At 37.1% G+C, this 25,267-nt stretch overlaps 1 protein-coding gene across 1 annotated transcript; it reads left to right on the plus strand.

The window, feature by feature from the left end:
• The first annotated feature begins 707 nt into the window (after window positions 1-707).
• LOC145772009 (ubiquinone biosynthesis monooxygenase COQ6, mitochondrial-like) lies at window positions 708-20,952 on the plus strand. The gene is made up of 10 exons (XM_082583812.1): window positions 708-900; window positions 15,197-15,393; window positions 15,747-16,001; window positions 16,416-16,566; window positions 17,546-17,673; window positions 18,016-18,082; window positions 18,325-18,457; window positions 19,248-19,348; window positions 20,039-20,205; window positions 20,425-20,952. Exons 1-10 carry the CDS (start codon window positions 744-746, stop codon window positions 20,452-20,454), a joined length of 1,386 nt encoding a protein of 461 aa, XP_082439938.1. The 5' UTR covers window positions 708-743; the 3' UTR covers window positions 20,455-20,952.
• Window positions 20,953-25,267: the final 4,315 nt, after the last annotated feature.

Genomic DNA, 25,267 nt, shown 5'->3' on the forward strand with positions numbered 1-25,267 from the left:
CGCGAAAGTTTTAAAGTTAGGGTTAAGCAGAAACTCCGTTTCGTGTGCTATTTTGGCTTTTTTAATTTTTTTTCTTGATTTTTTTCAGGGTACAATATGAGGGTACGAATGGTTCAGGGTACGAATTAGGTTGCATCCCCGTAACTTTTGCACCATTTTAGAAGATCTTGTATTTAGAAGATTTTTGAAGACCAGTGTAAATAGGAGATATGAACTAAGCCCCTTTCCTTGGCAGACTTCGTTTGGGACCCCAAAAAGTTTTGATAATATATTGCTCCATCGGACCTGCATGGTTTGTTCACTGTACCAAGACTTCAATATACAAAGAAAACACATTGGAACATTACGCAAAATTAGTTTCTCAAACAGTAGATGATGATTTATTTTGTCAAAGGCTTTGAAGCATCAAGAAAAGTAAAATAGAAACTTGCATTGTTCACCCTAGGTTTGAATTGATGCCACCACACTACTGATTTTGCTAGTGGCTTCCTAATGTTTGTAGTTTTCCACAAATGCTTCTTTCATTGAACAAGTTTGCCCACCCCTGGTGTAAACTTTTCTGCTGAAGTTTGTTATATTTTAAATGTATATCATAGGCTTTTGAGTATATTTATTGACTGTAAATAAAAATTATTATTTTACCACAAAACAGTTTCAATTTTGCATACCATAATCAAATACTTTCTGTTATTGTATGAACAGTGGTTAAAAAAGTCATAGCACTAATAAAGCATTCTGATTTGATGATGATTACCAATTGTGCAACTAAGGTTAGTTTGAGATTTCTTAACACTATCAAAACTCGATGTTTGAGCACCTCACGACTGAAGGAAAAGCAAGATTATGACATTGTTGTGGCTGGAGGAGGAATGGTTGGAGGGGCAATGGCATGTGCCTTGGGTAGGTCAGAAATCGTCAGTTACTGCCTCAGTTTGTTTTATAGCTGAAAGTTGTCATTTATTGTAGATTGTCATTTCTGTAAACAGGTACTGTACTATAGTCACTTACTAAATCAGGGGTGTGCTGAAAGTTGTCATTTATTGTAGATTGTCATTTCTGTAAACAGGTACTGTACTATAGTCACTTACTAAATGATCAAGTTTATTCTCTTCTGTCATAGGTTTACGGTTTAATTTGTTCAGACCACAGCCTTTCAGTTGTTTTATGTTTTTTTACAGTATATATTTGACTTCTTCTACAGATGGTTTTGAAGCTTATTGATATTTATGTGAACTGAGGGTCTTAAACTTAAGTTGCTCTGAAAGCTAATTGAAAACTTTCAGTTTGTCCATCGATAGCCTGCTAAATTAAAAGGTTGATGAACAATAAATTACATTTGCATAACTATTGCAGAACCAGCTGTTTTCTAACAAAATTGTTACCGTAGTGCTTTTTTAAGTATGATATGGCCAAAAAATAAGAGCTAGACATCATCCCCCGCTTGATGGGTGCTGCCCATGCTAAATCAACACTTGATGAGTTTGAATTATTTCAATTTTTTGTGGTAAGATGAAACATTTAAAATATGTGTGCCTACATTGTGTAATGTCTATATCAGAGGTCGGCAACCTTTAGCATTAAAAGAGCCAATGTTCCCAAGTTTCTTCAAATTAAGACATATTCGGAGCCATAACATGTAGCCTAACTGTCGAGTTGGCCACTAAAACCAAAAGTAATTATAGCCTACACTTCATGTAGAATTTCTTTCAATTTTGCAAGTTTTGCTAGCAATGAAAGCAAATGAATCTGTCCATGAGGGGTTGAACATTCTTTTTTCGTTCGCAACTTTTCTCTTCTTACACTTTTCCATTGCTAATTATTAATCGATGCAAGACTATACTGTTTTGTTGTAATATCGTTTCTAAACTCTTTACTAAATAAAAGATTTTCAGTTAGATGCTGCTCTAGACTACGGAAACTAGGCTTACTAGTAAAGATAACGCTGGTATACTGGCAATAATTTGGCAAATTTGCCAAAGTTACTGATTAATAACTAATGGCGATTTACATATTTAACAAAGAGTATCTGACACTTTTAACTGCTTACAAAATACTACAGGCTACTACAAACTGCACTGTGACACTGCCAGGTATAAGATAATGCTAACATTAATTGTGCGGTAAATCACGTAACAATATGCTCTTTATCGTTTCACAGACGGGGCGGGCAAATCAGAATCTGTCCGCATACAATACATGCATTGTAAGCCGTGAGGAGCCGCCATTATTCCTAACAGTCATAGGCGTCATTTCAGGGGTGCGAAGGGTGCTTGAGCACCCCAAAATGAAAATCTGAGGCAGCAACATAAATGCGAGAGCACCCCTGGGTCCTGGTTTGCATACAAAATACACCGATTCAAATGGAAATTTGCATTGCTAAATAACGTTTTTTTTTCTTTCTTGAAAGTCGTTTCACGAAAGCGCAATATTTTCAGTGTTTTACATTAGTGTGTGGCACGCAGCGCCACACATATCAAGGGCAGACATGATTGTACTATTGCGTAACAATTACGCACAAACACGCGCACTGCGTCAAGAAGAAGTGCCGTTCGAGAGAAAACAATTTGTCTGGCTCGAAGAAAATTGCTGTTTTCTACTCAAACGTCTACAAAAACATTCTGCAAACGGCATCAGATGCAATGGTTAGCCGTTTCCCTTCTTCATCATACCGAATGGCAGACTTGCTAGGAGAGCTGCTAGAGAATCCCACAATGAAAGAAGCCGATGTTACGAAAGTAAGCAAATTTTATGATGGTGACTGGCAACGCAAGGATTTGCTGCGTGAACGCAAACAGTGGTTCGCTTGTTGCAAACGTGACGGTGATGTTGTGACAGTGAATACGCTACGTCAGAAATTCATTGCGCAGCCGTCAATGGTCGATATAATGCCAAATATATATGCAGCTTTGGTAACTTACATTGTTATGCCGACTTCTTCCTGTGAAGCCGAACATTCCTTTTCGTTATTACGACGCTTGAAGATCTACCTTCGCAGCACTCAAACGCAACAACGACTGAACAATTTGGCCGTTATAGGTAGTCATTGCGAATTGGTAGAGAAATTAAACATGGAAGAACTTGTCACGGAGTTTGTTTCCAAGACAGCGACCCGCAGAAACAAATTTGGATGTGATTAATTTATAGCAAGCCGCATTATAAGGCAGACGTGAACAAATTACAGTCGAATATATTTCAATATTCAATGTAAGATCACTTTCGCCTCGCATGTAATACTTGTTTTCATTTCTATCTGATCGTTTGACATACCGCTGCAGTCTATTCGATTACACAATAACACATACGACAAAATTATCTTCTTTTATATTGATTCGACGTTTCATGACGTAGGCTAAACATGGTTGAATTTACTATTAGATTGAGTCATTTGTTTTAACATTTTCCATCGGTCAGGTTTTCAATTGATTAGCCTATATTGACAATTTTCATAAGATAACTTAGAGCACCCCTAGTTTCGGCAAATTTTTAAAAAAAATTACGCCAATGCTAACAGTCCTAAATGGTTTTTTCCTTAGCAAGATAAAAGCATTAAATCTTGGTGAAAAAAAAACATACTAAACGGATTTGTAAGTCATAATTTTCAACAAAACTAGTTTAAACTATAGCCTAGAGCAGTTATTAATTTACAACAAATTTTTTTTGTATTGCCCAAGCTCGCAGTGTTTAAAGTCACGGGAGCCAGAGCAGAGGGCTGAAAGAGCCGCAGGTTGCCGACCTCTGGTCTATATAGTGCAGGCGTGGGAGCTTTTTTGTGGGAAAAATTGTTTATCAAGCTGATACGTTGTTCAGACCTTCCCCATATTATGCAAATGGCTCAGAAAAAAATCCCCATCAATCGGATGATGGGAAACCACTTTTTGGGCCCTTTTTCCAAATGACGTCACAATCCCTTTTGAGTCCAACATATGAAATTTTCAAGTTTTTCAAAATAGGACATATTATACATCATTTTTTAGCTTTTTTCAAGGGGAACAACTTTTTCTATTAACCAGAACCCTGAAAATGTACAGAAAAAGAGTTATTACCGATTAAGCAACAGGATAAATCTATAAAGTTCAGGCAAATTTGAAATTATTCGTCACTGTTGGACTTATTCTTCTATATTCTTTAATAAGAATTAAACAAAGTAAGCGAAACATCAATTGAAGCTATCATCATCATCAAAAACGTCAAAGATGTTGCTTTCCTCCTCGTCTTGTCCCGTTTCATCTTCATTGTACGAGTATTCCTCTTCTTCAGTACCAACATCGACGTTTTGCAGAAGTGAAAAAAAGTCTTCATTCTTAAGTTTTTCGTCTAGTCTCTGGAGTATGACGTTCATACTAATTATTAGCCTACTTAGATACGAAAAAGATGTAAAACTATCTTTGTATTTCAAGCATACTTACTAAAGTATTACAATCAACACCATGACTCCAGATATTGCTGATAACTGCAGAATTCTTTTTTCATCTATGGTTGTACGATCAATTCCAAACCGAGCAGCACACAGTAAAGAGGACAGCAAAAAGCTTCACTGGAATTTGGACAGATCTTGCGATCGAGCAAACTCTTATGCGCTCAAATAAGTCACGTGGAGGATTGACGGAAGGAAAAAGTGTTCGACATCTTTGGGTTTTGAGTGTGAGTCACTCAGCAAGTATTCATGAAGTAATGACGCAACTATGCAAGGCTCAGTTTCTATGAAGCAACCAGCATGAAGAGTTGGGTGCTTCAAGAAAAAAGAGGGATTACGAAGATTTCTGGCCTGGTTAACAACGAAACACCCATTCTTGGACCAGATGTAAACCTATCTTCTCTTTCAAATGGTCTAGTGTCCATCGCTGGAAAAGATGACGTCAATTGTAAACAACCGAGCAAATTGGTCAAAATATCCAGAAAGGTTTAGATGGGGTAGCAGTTACTAAAGCATCATTCAAACGCAAAGATTGATCAAGCCATTAGAATCCTTAATGGAAGTAAACAAAACAAAAAGTGGTGCAAGTGGTATTGGTCCGAAAGTCATGTTCAATAGGATGATTGCTGCTGCTGAAAGAGAGGAAAGCCTTGAGCAATTTTTCGAATTCAAATTGACTTCAGAGCCAATGTCGATGTTCAAAGAAGGCGTGATGAGAAAGCCTAACAAACCCTCCCTTCGAAAAGTTCTGCCTGGTTCTTCGTCGCATGCCTTGGATGAAATCAACAAGCAAGTGACTTTTATTATCGACGGTGGTGCATTAGTACATAAAGTTCGCTGGAAAAAAGGAATGAAGTTTTCGGAAGTTTGAAATTCGTATGTGAAATATATCCAAAACCATTATACCCATGCTGTTGTTGTGTTTGATGGCTATGATGACGAAAGTACTAAAAGTTACGAGCACTTGCGTCGAAATGCCGTTCCACAGAGCACGTTTGTGAAAATAGATCCGAGCAATTCACTTCCTTTTGCTCAAGATAGCTACCTCATCTGCATCGAAAACAAGGCTGAATTCTATGGGGCGCTGTTTGGAAAAACACAATTTAGCAATTTTGCAACACCAATTTAGCAATTTTGCAACACATTTAGCTATATTGCAAAATACGATTTAGCTAAATTGCAACAATTTAGCTAAATTGCAAAATACGATTTAGCTAAATTGCAACAATTTAGCTAAATTGCAAAATATGATTTAGCTAAATTGCAACAATTTAGCTAAATTGCAAAATACGATTTAGCTCTATTGCAACAATTTAGCTATATTGCAGCAATTTAGCTAAATCGTATTTTTGCAATTTAGGGTGCAAGTATAGAATCCGACACCCTGGTCAACATGGCGTCACAAAACGGACGCAACTACTACATAGGGGGTGAAAAAAAGGATCCTGAAAAGCGGCGGAATGAAGGTGATAAAGCGGAATGGACATGGATTTTTTGACAATTTTACTGTGTTTTTACAATAAAAACTTTAAACCAACGTCGAGTGTTGAATATAACTACCTAGAATGACATAAAATTTACCACATAGCATAAATTCAACTAAAAATTTACCCAATTAAACTTTAAAAATAAAAATATGAAACGTTTGCAACTAAATGTGTTGTAGCTATCTAATTTCTGCTCGCATTTTAATTTTTACAATAAAGGTACCAATCTAACGCAACTGCAAAGAGTATGTCTTGCTTCAATTAAACAGTAGCACAAAATAAGTACCATCTTTATCTTGTGATAACTTAAACTTCACCGATTTGCATCGATTCTCAGCAATTCAATTTTTACAAGAAAATGATTAATCCTTTACAAATTGAAAGAGTATGTCTTGCTTTATTCACCTGAAAAGTTTCAGGTTTATATCTCATCTACCAAACGAGCAATCGTCGTTCAAACCTAACCGCCCAGCGAAGCTTTTTTCAATGCATTGTAAAGGCGAATCGATCCTTATTCAGTAGGCTATACGCCACCCCCTGTTTGCTGTGATCGGTAAATGGGCTAAATCATTTGTTACACTACGGGACAAATGACAATTTTTTTTTTATTTGACTTCATCATTATGATTCTTTATTATTAAATTCTAATGTAAAATCATTTTTGAAATCTGCTGGTGATGAACTTTGCTTTAATAAACGTTTTTCCACAAAAAGATCAATTTTAGTAATTGTTTTAACTAAAATTGTGACGTTACACTACGGGACACCTGAAACAACCATCAATTTACCCATTTTTCTGCGATCAACATTTCTTCCTCAATTAGCCTTTAACATTAAATTTTTTTGCGGCAAATGTGTGTATGGCTTTATTTGTGTCATGGGCGATAATCTCAGAAGTTTGAAATAATTTAAACTGAATCTCTACAATGTTTAGTATGTTACACTACGGGACGTTACACTACGGGACACATTTTCCTTGCATTATTTAATTCAAAACAAACGAACGAAATCAAGAACAAAACGAAAAATTCACAGCAACTTATGTATCAAATAACATTCTGTGTTAGTCAGTGTGTATGCATTTATGCACTTGTAAAGGCATGTACCAAGTTCTGATATTTGCTTCCAGCCAGGTAAACTGTAAATAATCCTACCAGCACCTGCCATCAGCTCAGGCTCTACTGTTTTAGCTAAAACACCCTTTAGGTTTATCACTCCAATATCATCATCCTCTGGATATTGATAGCGATTAGGTCCACACGATGTTGGATACTTAACTCGTATCCTTCCTTCAGATTTAAGGTTTGTCAAAACCTTCCCTACACAGAAATTTTTGTCATAAATTACCGCAACCCATGAGTTTTCAATTTCGTCATCTTCGTCTCTTTCATTTTGAAAATCAGTAGTTTGATGATTTGTTGACGAGAGATAATTTAGAATTGGTTCTTGCTGTTCCAATGTGATTTGATGGGCTTTTCTAATTCCATCCAAGGCAGGTTCTGCATCAAATTTTCCCTTCCACTCCTCTTTCTTTATTGTTTCTGTAATTTCATCTTTAGTAGTTTTTATGATTTTGATTTTAGAATCTTTATTGACCTGGTCACCTGGGCAGCAATCACAAAAGAATCTAGGTCATGTATGATAATTCGTCTGGATATGACAAGATCATAAACCGCCAGCTTCACACTACCACCAAGTTCTCGTAATTTTATTTTTCTCGGTGATTGCGGAAGTGGTTTTCTCGTTCTTGAAATAGCCTTATTCCTTGCAGAATCTGTCGTATATTGCGATGTTGGTGTTATTGGTATTGCCGTGTTTTCTGCATTATGCTCATTTGAATTTTTTGCTTTCCTCTGTTTTGCTTTCCTTATCCATTCATACTCTCTCCTCTGTTCTCTCAGTTTATGCTGTTCATCCGTATCAAGTGTTGATTCCTTTATTTTTCTCTTGTTCCTGTATTTCTGGACTTCCAATTTCTAGTCTTTTTTAAACTTTTCTAGGTCTGCAGCTTTCTTCTTTTCACAACATTTTTTATCCTATCTGCCCCTGAAGTAGGCATTGTTGTCTAAAACATGGTTAATATGGTTAATTTACTAATTCTGATTCAATTAAAATCATTCTAAGTTGTTAACTGAAATTCATATCTAGAGTGTGAATGTAAATATTGCATTGAAGGTCATGTTACACTACGAGACATAACAAATAGTTACACTACGGGACACAATTATTTCTCATTATTCAAGGGAGTAGTTTTTTTTCAACTCTGTTAATATTGTTACACAAAGGTATAACTAGTATGCTTGTTAGACTGCAAAAATTTTTTTTTCTCTAACCGAGTTATATTTTGAAATATAAAGAAATTTGTGAAAAAAATCAACATTTTGTTACACTACGGGACATCAGAGTTAGGTTGATTTTGGGAACCATAATGTGATGCTATGTTATAGCACCAGTGCAAGTTAAAAGAAGAAGCTGCAAATACATTAGTTTGTGTCACTGTAGCCCAAAAAATATTTAAATTTACTCAAAAATTGACCGCTATATCACCAAGGCGAAAACAAGGCATTTTCTGCAACATACTCAACAACATTTCCTCATTGGTAAATAAGGCTAAAAATTTGTGTTCAGAATGTAAAAATTTGAAAAATAAAGTACACAGTGTGAAACTGTAAAGCAACATGATTCCAAAAATGTATAAGAGGTACCCATTTGACAACTTTCAAAAATTTACCAACTTTCCTCTCCCATATGATTTTGCCCAAATAGTGCTTCGACTAAACTTGCTATATTTTTGGCTGTCTTCCCTCGCCAATTTTTGTAGGCTATCCTGCATTGAATTCGTGTGTCAGTTGTTGATGGTGCTATTGAGAGGTGTCGCTTGTGAGCTACAGCTTTAATGCAAATTTCCAAATTCATTTAGCCTATTTATTTCTCTTAAATGTAGCCTATGATTATTCCTAACGAGGACACTATGTTGTGTCGAAAACGTTGGATTTAGTAGTTTTTTCTTGTTTTTTTTGTGTGTGTTTAATCGAAAATATTAAATCCGATAACGTTACTGGTATAGCCTATGTATCTGGTACAACAAGTCAAGCTCTCTATACCAAGGATCAAACATAACATCTTGTTAAAACATAATCAAATTAATCATCTGACCAAGAACTTTTTATTATTAACTTTTGCATTCACCACATGCCTAGCAGAGGAGAACGAAGTCACTTTTTTTTACTCCTGCTCCGAAAGGATTTACTCCAGCTCCAACTCCGAAATTCATTTTGAAGTGAAATAAGCGTGAAGCTACTTTTTTCAAGCAATTTTTAAAAGACACAAAAAGCCCAAACACACCTGGGCTTTTTTAAAAAAGCCCGGGTTTTTCTGAACCTTGCTTTTACTACCCTATGCCCCCCCACCTGAACAGGAGAATAATCAACTTTTAGGCTTTTATTCAATTTAGGGTGCTATCAACAGAACATTTTTGCATGTAAAGCATTGGACTGTTTCGGTACCCCTAATAAGGACTTTTTTGTAGCCCTAAAAAGAGCCCTTCTCCTTTACAATGCATTGAAAAAAAGCTTCGCTGGGCGGTTAAGTTTGAGCGACGATTGCTCGTTTGGTAGATGAGATATAAACCTGAAACTTTTCAGGTAAATAAAGCAAGATTAATGATTTTCTTGTAAAAATTGAATTGCTGAGAATCGATGCAAATTGGTGAAGTTTAAGTTATCACAAGATAAAGATGGTACTTATTTTGTGCTACTGTTTAATTGAAGCAAGACATACTCTTTGCAGTTGCGTTAGATTGGTACTTTTATTGTAAAAATTAAAATGCGAGCAGAAATTAGATAGCTACAACACATTTAGTTGCAAACGTTTCATATGTTTATTTTTAAAGTTTAATTGGGTAAATTTTTAGTTGAATTTATGCTATGTGGTAAATTTTATGTCATTCTAGGTAGTTATATTCAACATTCGACGTTGGTTTAAAGTTTTTATTGTAAAAACACAGTAAAATTGTCAAAAAATCCATGTCCATTCCGCTTTATCACCTTCATTCCGCCGCTTTTCAGGATCCTTTTTTTCACCCCCTATGTAGTAGTTGCGTCCGTTTTGTGACGTCATGTTGACCAGGGTGTTGGATTCTATACTTGCACCCTAAATTGCAAAAATACGATTTAGCTAAATTGCTGCAATATATATAGCTAAATTGTTGCAATATAGCTAAATTGTTGCAATTTAGTTAAATCGTATTTTGCAATTTAGCTAAATTGTTGCAATTTAGCTAAATCGTATTTTGCAATTTAGCTAAATTGTTGCAATTTAGCTAAATCGTATTTTGCAATTTAGCTAAATTGTTGCAATTTAGCTAAATCGTATTTTGCAATTTAGCTAAATTGTTGCAATTTAGCTAAATCGTATTTTGCAATTTAGCTAAATTGCTGCAATATAACTAAATCGTATTTTTGCAATTTAGTTAAATTGTTGCAATATAGCTAAATGTGTTGCAAAATTGCTAAATTGGTGTTGCAAAATTGCTAAATTGTGTTTTTCCAAACGGCGCCCCATAGAATTCATCAAGTTTGTTTCTACCCTGCTGAGACAATCCGAAGTTGAAGTTCACAACTGCTCTGATGATGCTGACAGTTCCATTGTAGCGAAATCCCTTGATTATGCTTCTCTTCAAAAAGGTCCAGTAAATGTCATTGCTGATGATACTGATGTAGTTATTATGTTACTGCATCATTGGAAGACTGGCACTCATGACGTCATCCCTTTGCATGCCATATGCATGTATTTGGCATGTCTAAAAGTAAACAAAGATAAATATTACATACAGGGTATCTAGAATTGAACAATATCTTAAAAGTGTAAACATTATTATATAATCCCTACATAAAAATACATACCTGAGTGTAGTAAGCGTTGAATCTTCATTGTCACCATACCAGATCTTGAATGCAGCTATAGATGCCTTTCTGACCTTATTTTGGGAACTCCAGACATTGCTGATAATTGCAGAATTCTCTTTCAGCGTTTCTGATTTTCGCAAACTCGTAACCAAACTTCCTTTTCCAAATATCGATGACGTTGTGTCGCATCCTGACCATGCATGGAGGAAAAGAAGATCTTCTTTGATATCTTTAATACTTGGGTTGGCTTCTTTGATGCTCCAGGCTTTGTTGAAGCGCTCCTGGACGAAGTAAATAATTGCACAGGAAAAGCTAACACCAAGCCAAAGAGCAGCCTACTTCCATGGGCTACGTCTTTACTTGGTGAAGAATTTAAATTCAATGTTTGTGAATGGGGATGGAGAAACGATAGCAACAACAAACTTGTCCCAATAATGACGGATATATGCATATAGCACCAGAAGCATTGACCAAAGTAATTAGATGCAGATGTAAGAAATCAAGGAAAAATCCATGTGGAACGAAAACTTGCACCTGTCGTAACTATGGAATGGCATGTGTTTCTTCGTGTGGTGAATGTCATAGTACTGAATGTGATAGTACAGTAACAGTAAGTATGCTTGAAATACAAAGATAGTTTCACATCTTTTTCGTATCAAAGTAATAATTAGTATGAACGACATACTCCAGAGACTAGACGAAAAACTTAAGAATGAAGACTTTTTTTCACTTCTGCAAAACGTCGATGTTGGTACTGAAGAAGAGGAATGCTCGTACAATGAAGATCAGGGTTGGCCAAGGAGGTTTCCCCCACTTTAGTTTTACCCGGGTAAAACCCTGGGGAAAACTGGGAAAAACCTTTTGGGGGAAACTGGGAAAAACTGGGGGAAACTGGGTAAAACTTGAGTTGTTGAAATTTGCAAATGTGAATGACTAATAATGATTACTCCTCATAGTTAATATTTATTACCATCATATTTTGAATGAACCTATAAGATTTCCTGTGCTCATCCTACAAAAAAAGAAAAATACTGTGATTTACTAATATCTAATAATAGATAGGTCCAATCATTAGTTTACATAGATGAACATACGTATGATACCAGTATGTTATCAAGTTAGATGCTCACCTGTGCCTAACATGCAGTCAGCGAACAAAATTGTAAACATTGAACAACAAAAGCCAAAGAAAGAAAGATTAAGAGCCGGTATAATCTCAGTCATTGATAACATGTCGACACTCTTCATTGTCGACATTGAACAGCTCTCCATCTGGGGTTTCAGATTCTTTCCATCCAAAGTGTCTATAAACATGCACTAATTTGGCAACCCTCTCATTGCCAAGTCTATTTCTTTGCTTTGTGTGGATTAAAGCCATGCTACTGAACAAGCGTTCTATTCCAGCACTGGATGGTGGGCATGATGATATTGCAATCATCAATGAACAAAACTTCTTTACTGGCTCATTGTTTGCAACTTTTCTTATGTATTGCCAATATTTAAGCACTTGGTGACAATTTTTACATTGATTTGATAAGAGATGTTTGGAAAAATGGATGTATCCTTAGTCCTTAGTTTCATATCCTGCCAGTAGGAGAATAAATTGTCATCTTTTTCAAAAACAAAGTTGCGTGCAGCTTCTTGCTCATCTGCAGACAAAGTCATATATTTTTGAAACTGATCAACATTGTCTCCTTCATTTTTCTCCATTTTTCTTCTCACTTTTCTCCTTCCCTGAGAGTAGCACACTAGACATCGTTTTTGAGGCCTTTCTTTTTTTTTCTGTGCGAGGAAGCGTTTTAGGAAAGTGCTTACCACTGAGGGACTCGGACTGGGAAGGCTATGTGGACGACCTCTACTGCTTTCTGGCAAAGTGCTGGAAGATATCAGTTGGTTCGCAAGCTGCAATTTAAACTGAATCAATTAGTCACAACAGCACAACACTGACTGGCATGGTCTTTGAGCTGGGTCCACGTCTTTTAGGCGCTGACAGTTAGACGCTGATCTAATAGGCGCGCACACTGTGGCGTCTGGATATTTAGGTGCGGAGCACTGTGGCGTCCGGTCATTTAAGTGCTATTCCTAGTGAAGTCTGTAGATTGTATCAGCTTGGCAGGGAGGGGCGTAGGACAATGCTTTTCACACAAAATATTATATTGAACAGGAAAATATATTGTTTTGTTAATGCGTGTGCGTTGTTGGTCATGGCTTCAGTGAGTGAAGTTGCTGAAACCGGCAATGCTTTTTCACACAAAATGTTATTTTTTTGAATGCTTTTTCCGAAACCGGCAATGCTTTTTCACACAAAATGTTATATTGAACAGAAATATACGTTGTTTTGTTAATGCGTGTGCGTTGTTGGTCATGGCTTCAGTGAGTGAAGCTGCTTAAACCGGCAATGCTTTTTCACACAAAACGTTATATTATAATTTTAAGCAAAAAGTTTACGTAATTTAGCCTACAGTCTTTTTGATCGAGAAATTCCAAAGTAAGGGGTTGCCTAGTCAGTTTTGACTGCCAATTCCAATGAGTGAAAGAAAAAAAATCCACTGCGTCCCCATCTTTAAGAAGTCCTCATCTGATAACTGCGCCGCCAAAATATTTTTTTTTAATTAGCCAAAAAAGGACAGGCAATGACTATGGATCTGCCATCATTTACATTTTTTTTGCTTGAAATAGGCTACTTTTTAACCTTGGACGTAGGGCTACTTCCTTGGTCATCATGGCAAAAATCCCAAGGCGTGTGTATACGTCCGTGGTCGCGAAAGAGTTAACTAAAAATGAACTCAATAATGTTCGGAAGCTTGAATAATTTATTGATAAAGCTATCACCAACGCAAACTTGGACTAACAACAAATAAAACAATAATAAATCAATAAAACAACAACATATTTTTCTGTTCAATATAACATTTTGTGTGAAAAGCATTGCCAGTTTAAGCAGCTTCACTCACGAAAGCCATGATATAATTTTCTGGCAAGCTGCCAAGCTGATACAATCTACAGACTTTACTAGGAATAGCACTTAAATGACCGGGCGCCACAGTGCTCCGCACCTAAATATCCAGACGCCACAGTGTGCGCGCCTATTAGACCAGCGCCTAACTGTCAGCGCCTAAAAGACTTGCTCCCTTTGGGCTGGGGGTAGACCATCTGAATTCAATAAGAAATTACTATTGGTAGTTTGGTACTGCCAGCAGACAGTGGGTCAGTACGCATTGAGAAAGTGTCAAAAGAAAAACCTGAAATATCACTCTGTGATGATCCGAAGCTTTATCTATTTTATCTAAGTATTGATGCAATTCAATTGGAAAATGTCATGAGATAACAGCTAAACAGCTGGCTAGTCATTATACTGCATAAGAAACTCCGCAAACAACACATTTAGAAGTTTTAAGGGTTTCCCCCAGTTTCCCCCAGTTTTACCCGGTTTCCCCCAGTTTTACCCGGGGGAAACTGGGAAAAACCTCCCAGAGGTTTTACCCAACCAACCCTGATGAAGATGAACGAGACAAGACGAGGAGGAAAGCAACATCTTTGACGTTTTTGATGATGATGATAGCTTCAATTGATGTTTCGCTTACTTTGTTTAATTCTTATTAAAGAATATAGAAGAATAAGTCCAACAGTGACGAATAATTTTAAATTTTCCTGAAATTCATGGATTTATCTTTATCCTTAATCGGTAATAACTCTTTTTCTGTACATTTTTAGGGTTCTGGTTAATAGAAAAAGTTGTAGGGTTTCCCCCAGTTTTACCCGGTTTCCCCCAGTTTTACCCGGGGGAAACTGGGAAAAACCTCCCAGAGGTTTTACCCAACCAACCCTGATGAAGATGAACGAGACAAGACGAGGAGGAAAGCAACATCTTTGACGTTTTTGATGATGATGATAGCTTCAATTGATGTTTCGCTTACTTTGTTTAATTCTTATTAAAGAATATAGAAGAATAAGTCCAACAGTGACGAATAATTTTAAATTTTCCTGAAATTCATGGATTTATCTTTATCCTTAATCGGTAATAACTCTTTTTCTGTACATTTTTAGGGTTCTGGTTAATAGAAAAAGTTGTTCCCCTTGAAAAAAGCTAAAAAATGATGTATAATATGTCCTATTTTGAAAAACTTGAAATTTTCATATGTTGGACTCAAAAGGGATTGTGACGTCATTTGGAAAAAGGGCCCAAAAAGTGGTTTTCCATCATCCGATTGATGGGGATTTTTTCTGAGCCATTTGCATAATATGGGGAAGGTCTGAACAACGTATCAGCTTGATAAAAATTTTTTCCCACAAACACCACTTTTTAAGGTCCCACGACTGCACTTTTTTTTTACTATCGCTTATTCGCTTATGTTTTAAAATCAAGCAATATTCCTTTTTATACCCAGCAAAGAGCCCATATATGTCTGATAAGGAGATTCTTTTGCTGGAAGCATCTTCCTCAAAGTCCACAGACATATTGAACAACCCACCAGCATACCATAGCAATCGTGTAGTAGCCATATCACCAGGAAATGTGGCATTTCTACAGTCACAAGGAGTGTGGGAGAAGATACCACGGTCAAAAGCTGTGTTAAAGATGCAGGTCAAGTTCGTGTAATAGATTTTTTATTAAAAAACTTTTGTCACTTTATGTTATTTGTTTTTGGTAAGCAATAGTATGTGCTGTATTTGTTAAAGTTTGTGTCATTTCTTTTCACTTAAACTATATGAAAATGAAAGTGTTAATTGCATAACCAACAACTCAGCTTGTTTATATGTCTTCACAACTAAAGTAAACTTTTTGAAGAAGGTTAGCTTCAAAGTACTACACAATCCTTTTACACTTTTAGTAAATCATACAAATACTTTTGACTCCAAGGCCAAAAAAAAAAAAACGATTGAAAAACTTGTTGATGCTTAAAATAATTGTTTTAGAATTCTTCATATTAAACGCAGGTGTGGGATGCCTGTTCTGATGCAGTGGTAAACTTTGACAACAACAATATGAGTGAGGAGTTGTGCACCATCACTGAGAACAACATGATAGTAGCAGGGTTGTACGAGGTGTTGGAAGGACTACGAGATGTGGTAGACATCCGCTATGGTGCAAAGATGGCATCATGTCATGCTCCAATGACAGCTGATGATGCAGTGCACAAACCTGTAAAAGTTGTACTTGAAGATGGATTGACCATCAACACCAAATTACTGGTTTGTTTTGGCTTTTAATTTAAGAATTGATGGCAGCTCATGACACCAAGAGCCGTTGAATCATTTTGCACGACAAAAATGTTTATTGACAAAACAAAACTTATTTCTAGTGTAGACTTTGTTGATACTGTGTGTTGTTTACGGTGATGTTTTTATGTTGCATTGTTTCATTTCATGATCATTTTTGTTTTTTTGCAACAATGTTTTTTTTTTTGATATTATAACCGTGATGGCTATAAATTTATAGCTTACTACTCAAACAATTGCTTAATGCTTATACACAGTTTACCCACATTAAGCTTCATTTGGTTGTACTACCACTAATCCGATCGCTGGCATAGACTCTTTTTGCGTCTATGACAACGTATCCCACGTTACATGAGGCTTTGATGCAAAGATTATTGATAATTTCAGATTGGAGCAGATGGAGCGAACTCCATGGTCTCAAAGTGTTGTAACATTGAAAAGTTTGGATGGAACTATAAGCAGTGTGGCGTGGTTGCAACGATGCGACTAAGCGAGCCAACTGATAACGTTGTTGCTTGGCAACGCTTTCTCCCCACTGGTCAGTAGTATTTTGCATAACTTATTAATATGCTCTTTACCGCAGGCTATACAATTCCGTATTTTAACGAGTATTTCATTACAATCCGCCCCGATAGCTCAGTTGGTTAGCGTGTGACTTGGTGAACAAAAAAACTCTAAAATCAAGCAGCGCTGGTTCGACTTTCGGGGTGTGCGGTTGAGCAATGCATGTTAAGGACTGCTCTTCATTCAGTGGCATCTTATGAATGGTATAATTTCCCAGCAGCAACACTTCAACAATCGGAAACTTCACTCTGTCATCCTCGGTGATCGGGCCTGTGGCAGTGATTCAAAGCCTCTTTAAGTATGTGAAACTGCCAGGATTAAGCGCTCAAAAAATTTTCCCCAGTCCGAGGATAAAGATTCATTCAAGCATCATGTAGCAATAAATTCAAGCTTAAAAACTATGAAGCAATTATTGCATGCATACATTTATTACATACCATGCTATTGAAGATAATATGGCAATTTGTCAGTTGGTTTGCTATTTAGGGTTGCTGAGGTTTGGCTGACCATCACAATAAGTCGGAATTTATGTCATGACATATATTATATATATGTTGATTGTTGTCACTGGTTAGAATTCTGATGTGTTGTTTTGTGTTGTTTTTAGCATAGTCCCAGTCTGACTTTGAGCAATTATTTATGTTATGTAGGATTGTAGGTTTTGATGTAATCTTCAGTTTCACATTGTCAATGATATACTACTACCCACACATTATTATTTGATGGTGTGTTTTGACTCCTGAGTGTTTCACCATCTGCTGTCTCTAATTAATTTGATGGAGTAGCTTGGATGCTGTTTACCTTTAGGTATTTCTATTTGCAAGAGCATGTAACAACGCTGTCCTGCCCAGTACTGATGCTCCGTAGGGGTAGTTACTGTAGGTCTTAACATGATGATATTAAGAAACTTTGAAAGCTGCAGAGTTCTGTCTGTGATGTTTCATCGCATGCAGGTCCGATTGCAATGCTTCCACTGAGCGATGATTGCAGCTCCTTGGTCTGGTCCACAACGCCCGAGCACGCCAAAGAGCTGGTTGCCATGGAAACCGATGATTTCATCGCAGCCATTAACAAAGCTTACGTAAGCAGCAGTGTTTGTGGTTTTCACATATTATTCACCGTTAATTTTAGATAATCCCACTTGCTAGTCACAACCTTTTAGTATTCACCAATAGTTTTCCTTTTTATATGGCTTCAACATCGCCGGATGTGGATTCTGTCCATAATGAACTAACAATATTAGTTTGTGTTTGTAAAAGTAGGTAAGTTTTATTGCTTCAACATGATATGTTTTATTTCATTCGACCTGGGTTTCATCACATGAAACAATAATATTTTGAAGCAGTTTTGTTTCCTCGATCGTAAGTGATGATCATTAATAATATTGAAGTCTCGCACTAATCCGCTGTTTTCTTTTTTACAGTGGCAAGAGTACCCTTGTAATGAAATGACAGTAAATGACAAAAAAATTCTGCATTCTATTTTCCCAAGTAGGTGGGAGTTCAAAAGTTAATGAGTTTGTATTGTCGTAAAATGTATAGTTTGTATATTTTGTTTAAGCTTCACGTATTGTTGTTTCACCAATGGTTATGTTACTTTCACTCAATTGTTGCTAGTACATGGAGGTCAATTCATCTTCTGAAAGTAGTAAAAAGTAGAGTAAAACTTCACAACTCAGCTCTAACAGCAGTATCACTGTACCAAAGTTAAGTGGAATAATGTTTGTTTGCAGGTAGTGGCATGATGCAGTATCCCCCAACAGTATCAGAAATCCTTGTCAAGCAACAACTGTTTCCATTAAGTTTTAGCCATGCAAAGGAATACGTGAAAACAGGAGTGGCTCTGATAGGTGACGCAGCGCATAGGTGAGCCACAACCTATGAAATCTAACGTTGAATAGCGAAAAACTAATTTAAACGTTCAAATTCTTTCAGAAACGTTTATGTTCAGCTTTTCAAATGCAATATATTCAACTTTTGGTATAGATTATCCCATTTTTAACCACAAATGAAGCCATCGTATGTCACAACTACTTCAGTTGGTCTTTTGTCGGCAACACGTCGTAGTTTCCCACAGATTGTTTCGTAGTGCTGATGCAGTTCTTGCTTGTGAATTGGATGAAACTGCTTTACAATACTTTATAGCTTTGTAACCATTGAGCGCTGTCAACCCCACAAAGTAAAGATTCTTGAACATTGTGACCTAAATATCATGTTCTACAATGTGGATTCCTTATCAAACCTAACTAGGATTTAAATGTACTCATAGCAGGAATCACCGAGACATTCCAAAAGTTGTGGGGAAATTAAACGTTTTGATACAGAAAGCCTTGAAGGTCTCTTGTTGAAAACTTTTAGTAATCATTTTGTGAAAGGTACTGACAGGTCAAACAAAGCCAAAAAACTACAAGTTTTGCCAAACACCACGATGTGCAACAATTAATTCCTTTTAGAAACAAATTTTATGTTTAATTTAGCTAAGAAGGCCGGCACGTTCAGCCGGCGCAAATTTTCGGTTTGATAATACTCTGCAATTGCATCGAAGACGGCATCACCACCTCATCCCGTACAGTAAAAGCGATTATTTTGTTGCGGTCTAGCTTAACTTTAAAATAGCTTTTGTGGGCGTTTCTTGACAAAGACCCCAACTCTTTAGAATTCACCCTCAAGCCGGCCAAGGTGTCAACATGGGATTCCGTGACGTCATCTGCTTGACTGATGTCCTAAATCAAGCTGTTTATAAAGGGGAGTATATCGGTGAGAGCTTCGCTTATTATAAAATAGTTTTTTAAAATCTTCATGTAAAAGAATTGCTTTGAATTGGTAGCGAAGCTTTCTTGATTACTGGTTACACATGTTCGCCGCTTGCCGTGTTGCATAAACTTGATTGTTTTTTTGTTTTTTTACTAGGATTTTACAATTATAACGACATATAAATAACTTATGATTTGAGATCACCGTACTTCGGTTTAAGCGACCAAGTGGTGTATGGTGTTGTTATACAATCAACCGGCTCCATCTGTATATTATTGGGTAAACTTAATGTATAGAAATCTTGTAAGCTGATTTAACTCATTAATAACTATTATATTATAAGTAGAATTTATTATATTTAACTATTATGTCGTCATAGAGAGCCTCCAATTGTTGCTCATTCCAACGATACAAGATTTTATATTGGTTGCAATCGTGACCTATGAAAACAGAGGTTGCAATCGTTCTTGCAACGTGGTTACTATTTTCGAAAAATTGTTACTGTTTCGTACATTACAATTCATAGTGGAAAGCCATTGGTGGTGCAGCGGTTAAACTGAGCTGCAGTGACACTGCTTTGATACATTAACTATTATTTACGTCACTGCATGCTCAATGAGCAGAATGAATGCAGTGTACGTCACCATCGGTGAGACAATGATCACAAGCAGTGGCATTCTTTTGTGTCTCTAGGTTCGTTGTCTCATTTACGTGACTATGAATCGAAATGTCAATTAGCCAACCTGCCTATTGCCCTATCGGTGGATGCCCTCAAGTGGCTGTTTACCAATGACAATGCACCACTGGCTGCTTTGCGAAGTGTGGGGATGACTGCTGTTGAAGCCATGCCGTCTGTAAAGGTAAAAGGTTTACTGTTTCATCAACATAAATAGTGAATTTGTTAGTTTGTAGAAGAGTCTTAGCTTTTGTATCAATTATGTTATCGTTTACAATACAAGCGGTCATAAGAAATTCCTTGGTGAATATTTATGATGATAGTGATTAACTGATTATACTTTTTTAGCCTTGGTTAGTAAAGTCCCTTAGTCAATACTCATTTTTTGATTGTTGTGTTTCAGAAATTCTTTACGCAATTGGTCAGTAAGTAGGAGGGGCTTAAGCTACCTTCAGGCTATGAAGTAAAAACGAAGTGATGCGCGCACGGTATTGGGAAGTGATCTACAGCGTTCGTGATCAGCATCAGGCAGCAATGTTATGATTTCGTTTCTGTTGGACGTGATGTTAAATGAACCTTCACCCCTAACGAATCACGTGCGTCACCACTGACACTGAACAATGCACGCCAGGTTGTTGTTCCTGGTTCTATTTTTGAGTTTATTTGCCAGAAAAAGTTGTTCACTGAAATTCTAAGGATTATAGTGTGACCATAACTTTCAAGTTCATATAAAACAAGAACTTACCTTAGTTTTGAAACTGTCTGGTTGTATTAGATACAGTTGTAGCGTCTCAACAATCTACATTGCTATGAACAGTTTTAATTTTGCTCTGTTTGGTATTAGCAGCGACTTCTATTCGATATTCTTTACATAGTCCTTCACTGTGCATTATGTTTCTTGATTGTTTCGCAATAAAATTGTACCTGTAAAGACCGATAATTCCATAAACGCAGACTACTTTGATGGATGAATGCACAAGTGGAAGTTGTAGTTCAGTGCGTTGCAACCTTTCTATCCACAGCACATTAGAAAACTTTAAACTTGATGACACGTCTGAATCAGGGATGGAGGAACCACGTGGGCCTGGGCCCACCTACTTTATTTTCTGGGTGGGCCTGGCCCACCCACTTTTGAAAGCCAAATTTCTTTGAAAAGGTAGCGAAAACGGCAAGTTAGAGAAGGAGTTCCAAAAAAAAGCTCTTCACTCATTTGATACGCACTAGTTTGATCACACAGGCCAACAAACAATTTTGGGACAAAAGGTGAGAGTCATTTTAGAGTATTTCAGGGCCCCTGATTCCAAAATTGCACTTAGTTCTTTCGAGTTTTCGAAACTACCAGGAATTGAATTTGGAACCAAGATTACGTTCTTCCGCAGCAAGAATAAAATTTTAAGCAGCTACTTGATTGAAGAACACAACTTTGTATTCTGTAATTATATAAATGGCCTTCGTACCTTGATGGGTGTTGCTCAGTATAGCCTAGTTAGCTTACCATAATAAAGAGTTACGTTTGTTCATCGATGGCTTTGTTTTGCTTATTCGTCTAGTTTGTTAAGCAAAACAATGTATTTTGTTTGTACTTAGTTTAGCTTAGTTAGTAAGTCTGATATTGTTGAAGTCAACAAATATATTAAGGCAAAGCACAACTTGTTTATTCTACATCTTGTATCCTTAGGCTATTGGCTTACTTCACGTCGTATTTTGATTATTGCTAGGCCAGTAGGGGAACGTTCAAATATTACGTAACGCCTTCGAGGGGGAGGGGGGGTTTATGCAAAGCGTTACGTTAGCGTCACATCGGGGGGGAGGGGGTTCAAGCAAAACGTTACGTAACGCTTTCGAGTACGGAATGGTAGTTTTTTGTGCTGAATTCGTAGTGAAAAAACGTTAGGCCTACATGGGGGAGGGGGGGATTGAAAAAAGCGTTACGTTGGCGTTACATGGGGGAGGGGGGTCAAAAATTCGGGAAAAAAAGCGTTACGTAATATTTGAACGTTCCCTAGCCTAAACGTTAAATAGTCGTTTGTTTGGGTTGTAATCAACGTGATTGGTTCCAAATAGCGTTTATACAACTCAGAAATGTGCCTGGAATTACTTTCAGTTTTGTCTATGTAATAAACGACACGACGTTAAATCTATAGGGGCTCAAAATTGCAAAAAAAATGTTTTTGCGGTAGGCTATCTCAAAAAATAGAGCCAATTCGAAAAAACAAGTGCATTTTCGGAATCAGGAGCCTCGAAATACCCTAAAATGACTCTTACATACCCTGCCTTTTAAAAAAAATTTTTTGTTTGCCTGTGTTTTCTTTGATAGCTCAATGATGAAATCTAATCTTCAAACTTTTTTGTTGAGCCCACTGTTGATGGGCAGCACGTGTGGGTGTGGTTGCGTGTGATTGGTGGAGTAATCTATAAATCTATCTAATTGCTCTCTAATGTTAAAACAATGATATCATTACATATTATGCAGTGTATGCACGATTGCATGTATAGGCCAACGCCGCTTGCTGCAGATTACTTCTCCCAGGTTGGTATTATATAACTGTGTGTGTATTTTTGCCTTTTTATTTGTGTGTAAATCGCCATATTTTGTACAGCGCTATAGAGCAATTTAACAATTTTGTAATTTGTTTGGCCAAATCGGGCCAAAAAAATGAATTTTTTGCTGGTTGGCACAAAAGGCAATCATGAAAACACAATGTAGGCTATAAACGATTTGAAGTAGCCTATCAGGTATGCAGCAATGTTATGGGGGGTCTGGGGGGCGAAGCCCCCCAGAAGTTTAATTAACTTTGACTGCTACGCCTTTGGGCCCACCTACTTTTAAAATGGTTTCTCCACCCCTGGTCTGAATCAAAAATGCAAGACACGATACAAAATTTATGTTGCTCTGAAATGGTTGTGATTATGGACAGTCGTTGTATAGTTTTGTAAGTTTTTTTTGCCTACCTTAGTCTTTATGATGTGAATGCATCAAAATGTGTTTCCCTCATTCAATAATAAAAAGATCATTTTATTTTCGATTTCCGTAATTTATTTTTTTCACTCTCGAAATATTTTCTAAAGGTGTTGCAAACATGCCATATTTTTTCACCTTCTTATTTTACTTCAGTCTTTAGCACGTGTTTGCAATCATCGTTCACTCTTCTATCTTTTTCTCGACCCGCTGCCCTGTTTTAACATGTATTGTTTGTGATGTCATCATCAAAAATGAACTAAGGTAGGCTACTGATATTGCTCAATAGCAGCTTTTTTGAAAGAGCAGATTTCAGTTCCCTGTTGACTTTTTGGGATCAACACGACGGGGGCCTTGAAGAGAGATCGTGCTCGATTTTATTCACGGTCACCGATATAGGTCTGTTTCAAAACAGAAGAAAAATGTAAACACCAATGTTATAAAATGACGTAGTCATAGAACGATGCGATTGTTTCTTTATCGTCGAAGCTTCTTTGAGCGCTTAATCCTGGGAATTTCACATCTTACAGGCTTTGAACCACTGACGCAGACCCAGTCACCGTGTTTCACAGTAAAAAGTTTCCAGTTGTTGGAATGATATCTGTGAATTACTCCAGATGCCGCTGAATATCCTTTAATACGTTGCTCAAGCGCACACGTCGAATCGGCGCCACTTGGTCATGCAGTTTTTTTGCAAAGTCGGGCACCTAACCAACTGAGCTATCGGAGCGGATGATGACTTGGATCCGCTATCTTTTCGTGCTATTAGCTTGGTCCGTCAGTGGTTCCCAAACTGAGCGCGACCAAAACGTGAGTTTGGTAAACAACTCGCGGCCCAAGGTACAGACACTCTGTAGCCTGCAGAAAATTTCAGTACGGTACTTTACTATTTCAATCTGTGGCTGCTATAGGCCTACTGTGCAGTAGACAAAGCACCGACAACCTAACTGATTTTATTTACTTCAAAGGCTAGGCTATTATGTTTATAGGTATGGGCATTTATGACATATGGTACCCTTACCTTGGGATGGAAGACAGATCTTCCACAATAAATGCACGGTGTTCAGTGGCGTACTCTCCATGCATGCCTTACAATTCTGATAAAATCTTTCAGAAGCAACGAATTTATGCGTAGAAATTGAAAATGTTAATAGCAGAACCACCTCGCTCTCTTAATTTCAATATTCGAAACAACTGTTCGTTTGCAAAATTTGCTGACTTGGCAACTCAGCATGCGTTGATACTACAATTCGCCGCTCTTTTACAACAGGGTGGCGCAAATGGAACCAAGCCGTTGAACCAAAGCATGCAGATTTCAAATTGAATGCAAAACAAAAATCACGTTCTCGAGACAGAGTTGCCAGATTGGTCTTTTTAAGGCCAAATTTCAGAAATTCGTGGTTTTTAAAAAGTGTTTGGCCGGACTATTTTTGTTTGGACGCTTGGTCTTTTTTAGTTTTCCGATTGGCATTTGTTTGGCCTTTTGTTTTGGTCCTCATAGTTTAAGTCCTTGCGGTTTTCTACTGTAGATACTAAATAGTAAGATATATACTTGAAGAATTAACGTTTGTACGTTTTAAAAATAAAGCTTACTTCTCTAGCAACATTATATTACATGTACGCTCCAAAAGTCATTTCAACAAAAATAGTGGACTATGACCGTGGCGGAAAAGAGTTTTAACACCCCCCTTATGAAGACGCCTCTTACCCAGTTAAGAGCTATTGATGTAGGTAACGCTAATTAATCTTACTTTGGCAATTAAAATGTTTATGGACACTAAGTATTATTATTTTATGTGCTTGTTTTTGCAATGAAAGTGAAAAAACATGTTTTGTTTTTCAATGTTTGCTTGTGTATATTAGGTCCTTCAGGGGCAGAACCGATTATTATACACTCTTCAAAAAAGTTTGTAGGCCTGTAAGTTGGGAAATCACATGATCGTGACCAATTAAGAAGGGATTATCGGTTCAATTTGTCGCTTTCTCAGCAGTTTTGGAGTAAATGGATCGATTTTTACTTGCCAGGGCTTCAGGGCCGGAAAAAATGGTTAAAAATGGCCGAGAATTTGGAGCCTGGTCAACTTGTAGTGGTGGGTTCTCTCCAAGACATTGGTAAATGTGGAAAGTATCAACTTTGAAGGGTGCATGAGGTGGTCCCACAAATTAGGAAAGGGAAGCCTGTGGTTCGTAGAGCTAAAGTTGCCGTCTGCAACTATGATGAGAGTACGGGGAAAGGGAAAGTAGACTACGTGTTGAGGGATATTTCGTGCCTCGCCCCGTAAAGAAC

The sequence above is a fragment of the Aplidium turbinatum genome, chromosome 6 (genome assembly GCF_918807975.1).
Source record: "Aplidium turbinatum chromosome 6, kaAplTurb1.1, whole genome shotgun sequence".
Classification (NCBI taxonomy): Eukaryota; Metazoa; Chordata; class Ascidiacea; order Aplousobranchia; family Polyclinidae; genus Aplidium; species Aplidium turbinatum.